This window comes from Cicer arietinum, chromosome 3, assembly GCF_000331145.2.
Source record: "Cicer arietinum cultivar CDC Frontier isolate Library 1 chromosome 3, Cicar.CDCFrontier_v2.0, whole genome shotgun sequence".
Taxonomy (NCBI): Eukaryota; Viridiplantae; Streptophyta; class Magnoliopsida; order Fabales; family Fabaceae; genus Cicer; species Cicer arietinum.
Genome location: NC_021162.2, coordinates 8,122,764 through 8,129,492, shown reverse-complemented (window position 1 = coordinate 8,129,492; position 6,729 = coordinate 8,122,764). Strand labels below are relative to the sequence as shown.

Below are 6,729 nucleotides of genomic sequence, written 5' to 3'. Positions count from 1 at the left end.
GCAACACTATCTTGAGGTGTAATTCATGTTCTTCAAAATTTCGAGAATAAATGAGGATATCATCAATAAAGATTACTTCAAACTTATCCAAATAAGGTCTGAAGATGCGGTTCATATAATCCATGAATACGGCTGGAGCATTGGTTACACCAAATGGCATAACTAAAAATTCATAGTGTCCATATCGTGTTCTAAAAGCTGTTTTTTGAACATCTTCACACTTTATTCGAATTTGATGGTATCCTGATCTAAGGTCGATCTTTGAAAAGACAGTGGCTCCTCCAAGTTGGTATAACAAGTCATCTATCCTAGGGATAGGGTACTTGTTCTTGATGGTTACTTTGTTGAGTTGCATATAATCTATGCAAAGTCTCGTTCCTCCATCTTTCTTCTTAACTAACAAAACTGGAGCACCCCATGGTGAGACACTCAGCCTTACAAAACCCTTAGTTAAGAGATCTTCTAATTGAGATTTTAGTTCTTTTAACTCTAGAGGTGACATCCTATAAGGAGTCATGGAAATTGGATTAGCACCAGGGACTAGGTCTATGGAGAACTTTATCTCCCTCTCTGGAGGTAGGCATACTACATCTTCTGGGAAGACGTCGAAAAATTCATTCACAACTGGAATTGTAGCGACATCAAGTTTAGGTCCCGAATCTGAAGATGATGTTAGTAGAAACCTTGACCCCCACTACATAGGCATTGTAAGAGGTTAGACACACTAGGAAGTAGAATGGAATCAGTTTCATTTCTACTTAATATAGCAGGACGAAAATACAAAATCTTTTCTTCACAATCTAAAGTACACGATTACCTGAAAGCCAATCCATTCCTAAGATGGCATCCATTCCTTTCAAAGGTAGACAAAACAAATCAATTGGATAAACTCTATCAGATACAATGAGATGACAACTCTTACAAACATAAGAGATTTCGACACTATTCTCAGCCGCTGTAGAGACAACCATGGGAGGTGTAATTTCAGTTAATTTGAGACCCAAGCGTAAAACACACTTAGTGGATATAAAGGAATGAGAAGCACCTGTGTCAAACAATACTTTTTAAAGGTTCATTATTTAAAAAACACTCATCGGCAATCAAGTCGTTGTTTCCCTTAGCCTTCTTAGCATTAAGAGTGTAGACTCTTCCAGTGGGTGGGCCATTTGAGTTGGCTAGCCCTTTCATCTTCCTTTGTGGACAATCTTGACTCATGTGTCCCGATATCTTGCACCAAAAGCATACGTTCTTACCGTACAAGCATTCTCCTGGATGTGATCTTCCACACTTAGGACATTTCCTTGGCCCCCTCGCTTGAGGTACAACTGAGTTTTGGGGCTGTTTTCCTTTATTAGGGGACGTCTTAACCTTCAATTGTTGATTACTCTTTGGCGCATCCCTCCTTTGTTGCCACTTGAGTTGTTTGTTCTCCTTTAAACTTCGTAGACTTTCTTCTACAATGTAACTTTTATGAAACAAAGTGGCATAAGAAGTTATCTCTAGTTGGGCCAAATTACTTTTAATCTCTGGATTCAAACCCCACTCGAACTGATTTATCTTCCATCGATCATTTGGGGCGTACTCTGCTTGGGCACAAAACCTTGCTAGTTCCTCGAACTTTGCCACATAATCAGCAACGGACATGTCTCCTTGTTGAAGGTGTGTAAATTCAAATTCCTTTTTGTTTTCTTATACTCATGGGAATATATTTATCTAGAAATACAGTACAAAAATTCTCCCAGTTCATCGGTGTACCCGCACTTATCATGTATGCCTTTGCACCCTTCCACCAGTTCTCAGCTTCTCCTTGTAGCATATGAGTAGCAAAAGCTACTTTATCTTCTTCAGTACATCGCACCACAAGAAATATTTTAGTCATTTCATCCAACCATGATTGAGCTTCCAAAGACACCGGCCTCCCTAGGAAAACTGGGGGTTTCAACTTCTGAAAGTCATAAAATAATCTGTTTGAGGCCTCTGGTGGAGGTGGTGGTGGTGGATGAGTAGGCCCGACCGATTGCGCAAGATGATTCATTATGCTAGTCGTAGCAGCTTGTTGTTGATGCATCATAAGTTGTTTTTGCTGCATCATTTGCATTCTCTGTTCCCAACGTTCATCATTATTCCGCTCTCTATGAGGCCTACCTGGAGGTCTTGGATTTGGTTCCATATTGTTCTGCATATCAAACACAAATATTAAGTTGATCAGACTTAATATTTCATGAATTGATAATTAGAAATTATATAGTCTCAAAACAAGAATAAAAACTAATTTTAACTACCCACAGTACGGTCGGTTCGACCGGCTCTGATACCAAAAATGTAATACCATAAGTTAATTGTCTAGAATATAACTTGAGCATTAACATAATTCGACAAAAGAGATGATTAATACAATCCCGATACAAAGTCATGAAAATGTATTCATACACATACTAATCCTTCAAAGAAAAACATGGAAATATGGAGTACATAACACATCCATGGTTCAAAATAATTCCCCACAAATTATAAACAGACTATAGTGTAAACTGATACGCGTCATTTCTTCAACATGTGATCTAAGCCTTTTTACCTGTAACACATTTGAATAAAGTTGGATGAGATTACATCTCAGTGGGTCCCAATAAATGAAATTAAATCAATTAGCATCCTAATTCAGGACTACATTTATTTTCTGAGTTTCTCTTCAATGTTCAATTTTTACTATTTCTAAATATTCAAGTCATTAGACGTGAGTAATCTAACGACTTGAACTCTATCTAACAAGCATGTCATAAAGACTACATTAGTTTTACTAATGCCCTCTTCTTGTTAGTAATTTTATTTTGGTAAGATTGGACATAATTACGTCCGTAAGTGGTGTCCCACTTACCCTCGCTTACCCCTCGCTTCCGTCGTATATAGACGGAGAATTCATCTAGCTAGGATGAATCATATACTTCTCACTTTAATCAAATATATAGGAATTATATACAATAATCCACACACATATACACACAAATATAATATCATCTATTAATACATATATTAAAGACTACCATACACTCAACCATGAAAATTATTATGATAACATAAGCTATTAAGTCAATTATATCATACAAATCACACAATGTAAAATAAAATTCCAGAGAATATGTTTAAGGTAGATTTTTCCCAAAACAGTCCCAAATTTACGTTATAGCAACTCAAAATTGAGTTTAACTTCAGAGTCAACTGACAGAGACTTATAAGTATCAGAATTGAGTGAATGAGTACTCTTTGGAAAGCTTATGATGTCTACTTTATAGATAAAATTTTATTTCATTTTTATTTAATTCCAATTCTTGCAGTTTACTAACATAAAACACAATGACAGAAAACAAAACAAAAACAGCAACTCTGGTCCAACGTGTAACCCATTTTTCAACATCAATACTCAAACAATCATCACAAATTTTGTACTCAATTTGAAGGTAATTGAGTCTAGTTTCCAGAAAACTAAAAATCATTCAAAACGGATGTCTATAGAAAACGTTATGACCAAAACATCACACATATGTCATGCGAAATTCAAGTTAATAACATTTCTTCTATCGCACTAATTTCCTAACAATTATTTGCAATAATAAGGCTACAAATCATGAGTAAATAAGTAATGAACACATCAAAAACAGCAGAAAAAATTTCAATTTACTCAATTCTACACTAATCTATTTCAAAATCCCTAAATCCAACCAAGAATAAAATAAAAATCCTTTTCTTCATTTCAAACTCTTAAACCCCAAATCCCTAACCTATGGAACACATTATTTCCTACATGCATGAATGAGAGATAGAAAAAGGGAAACCCACCTCTTGATTTCCAAAAATGGAGAAAATGATGGTACCCTCAACTCCTTCTACAGAGACTTCTAGCAAAATGCACTTTTCCTTTCTCTTTTCTTGGGTTGTTAATGTTTTTGGTTGTTTTCTCTCTTCTTTTTCTTTTCTCCTTCGCTTCTTCTTTCTCTCACTCTTTCTTCTTTTCTATCTCACCATTTTTTTTTCTCTCCCTTTCTTTTCTGTTTTCCGTTATCTCCTCCCCTTCCTCTTTTTCTTTTTCCTTTGTTTTAAATTGTTTTACTTATTTTACTTTACTACTTTCCCCCTTTTTATTATTATTATTATTATTATTATTATTATTATTATTATTATTATTATTATTATTATTATTTACTAACATGTAAAACATAAAAATTACTATAAATTATTTATGCTAAAGAGGGATTGTCATATAGCATGAACAAACACATTATTTATATATATATATATATATATATGTAAGAAATAAATGAATATTACTTACGTGTCGAACATAGTCTTTATTTCGTAGTGATTGTTGTAATTGTCATGCAAGAGATCTAAATAGTATATAACTCAGAGACCGCATTGATTGCAAATAAAACCCAATGTGCCCTACAACAACAAAAAATTGGTTAAACAGTTTTGTTTATACACAACTAATAAATTAAAATCATATCAATTAAAAAAGATATAAATAAATAACATATAATTACGTACCCTGAATTATATGGTGCGAAGAACAATTTATCCTTTTCTTTATTTCCTAATAACATAACTACCAATAGCTTCGCCCAATAACTGCATATCTCCATCGTTGTCCGGTATCGGCAACAGTGCAGTTGGTTCGAAAGCAACAACAGGTGATACTTTGACATGGCCCGTAGGGATCGGAGTATTGTGCAATACTTCTCCCGAAGTATTGTACAATTTTCCTTTTCCCACCTTCCGATGAGTAGGCGAGGACAAGTATAGCACGCATGTAGTGACACCCTAAATCAAATAGTTAAAACATAAGTACGGTTAATATATAAGTTTGTTTAATACATAAGTAATTACATAATCAAGTAAGTAATTAATTACCTCGGGAGTACTTTTGAGACCGACGTTGCAACTCGCAGTTTCACTCTCCATTTGTATTTCATGTTGGAGCTGATCCGGGAGTTGCTTGTCTTTGTTCGTATTCACCAAAAGTGCCACTTGCTCTGTAAGAATTTTGAGCTTCTCTAATACTTCCTCGTTGGAAGGTTTTTTGCGCTTCTCTTGAGAAAAATACATTTTGGGAGTTACGCCAAATCATTTCCCCCTAACCCGACCGGAATACTCAGGGACATTAAACACTTTACCCAGAATGTCCCTGCAAGTATCCTTGTTGCCCTCTTGAGTTTCAGAACTTTGTTCGATAATCTCCTAAAATACATGTAGGATTAAAAAGATAGGTTCAATAGCATTTTTAAAATACAATATTAAAAAGTGTTCAAGTGATATTAAAGTGATAATGTTACTTACACAAAGTTCAACTACTTTTTTGACATTTTCATTATCAACAACTCCGTCAGAACGTTTGGAAACAAATGCACTCCATTCATCCTTTGATATATAATGTTGATATATCTTTGGAGGTTCAGCATTTGTGTTTCCTTCTCTATCTTTTAGATAGAAATTTGAGAGATGGGATCTAAATCCACGATGGATTTTCCCAGCAACTCTCAAAACATATGACTTTCGTTCCTCATCAAGAACAAAAGTGGTCTGCAATGAAAACAATTATAAGTAATGTATTTTACAGAAAAAAAATTATAAATGACAAAAGAGTAGATCAAAATATTTACTTGAATGTCATTCCAGATGATATCTTTGGCATCCTTCAACGCCTTATCTCTCCAGTTGTCTATTGTTATTGGGACATTTTGACGAACAACAGCCCCAATGTAGCTTACAAACATGGAGCTGTTGGGGTCAACTGGCTGACCACTCTCGTTCCAGCCAACCTAATAAACTCATATAGTAAGTACATGCTATTAAAAAAAGATAAAAAAATACACAGCAAACAGAGTATAGTATAGTATAACCTCAAACTTGATGCCATTACTCCTTGCTTTAATGACTTTTTGCATGATAGTTGCACCACGTTTGAATTCATTTTCATAAGTCTTAGAGGTGCCAAATTCTTCATTTTGACATTCTAAATATTTGTTTGTATTCATTTAAATAATACAAGTTCAACATGCAGTTTAGTATAACATAAACAAGCTCAACATGCATCAGGCATTATTCTAAGTACATATCAGTATCAATATATCTTAAACAAGCTCAACATGCATTTTAATGATTAAAAATTAATAACATCAATACCTGAATAATGAGGGTTCGAAGAAAGACGAAATGCGAAGAAAAGAGGGTTTGCAGAAAGTTCACAGAAATACGGTTTGAAGAAATACATGAGGGTTACGTATTTCAATGAAAATATATTGTGTGAAATGGGAGAGATGATCTTGGATGGAAATAAGGTTCGAAATGAAGGAGATGATCGTGGAAATAAGGTTCGTAATGGACGGGATGATAGGGTTTGCAAAAGAAGAGAAGAACAATGAAGGTTGAGATGATAGTGAAGTTTACGTAATGAAGAGGAAACTGAAGCAGTTACTGTTATATATATGTAACCCTTTTACAGCGCTTTTTTATAAGCCTTTTACAATGCTTGTTCAAAAAGCGCTCTAAAAGGCATAAGCCTTTTACAACGCTTGTTTGAAAAGCGCTCTAAAAGGCGTCTTTATTTAAATTTTTAAAAGGCTCTTTTACAGCGCTTCTCCCAATAAGCGCTGTAAAAGACCTCCGTGTTTTATTATGTTATATGAATGTTTTTTTAAAGCCTTTTACAGGGCTTTTTCAAATAAGCGCTGTAAA

At 34.5% G+C, this 6,729-nt stretch overlaps 1 protein-coding gene across 1 annotated transcript in view; it reads right to left on the bottom strand.

The window, feature by feature from the left end:
- The window catches only part of LOC113784341 (uncharacterized), an 11,309-nt gene extending 9,665 nt beyond the window's left edge, over nt 1-1,644 (bottom strand). The window contains exons 1-3 of the mRNA XM_027330484.1: nt 1,062-1,644; nt 810-955; nt 77-694 (exon numbers count right to left, since the gene is read on the bottom strand). Of these exons, the coding sequence (XP_027186285.1) occupies nt 77-694; nt 810-955; nt 1,062-1,644 (1,347 nt within the window). The remainder of the gene's footprint in view (nt 1-76; nt 695-809; nt 956-1,061) is intronic.
- Between the last annotated feature and the right edge of the window lie 5,085 nt (nt 1,645-6,729).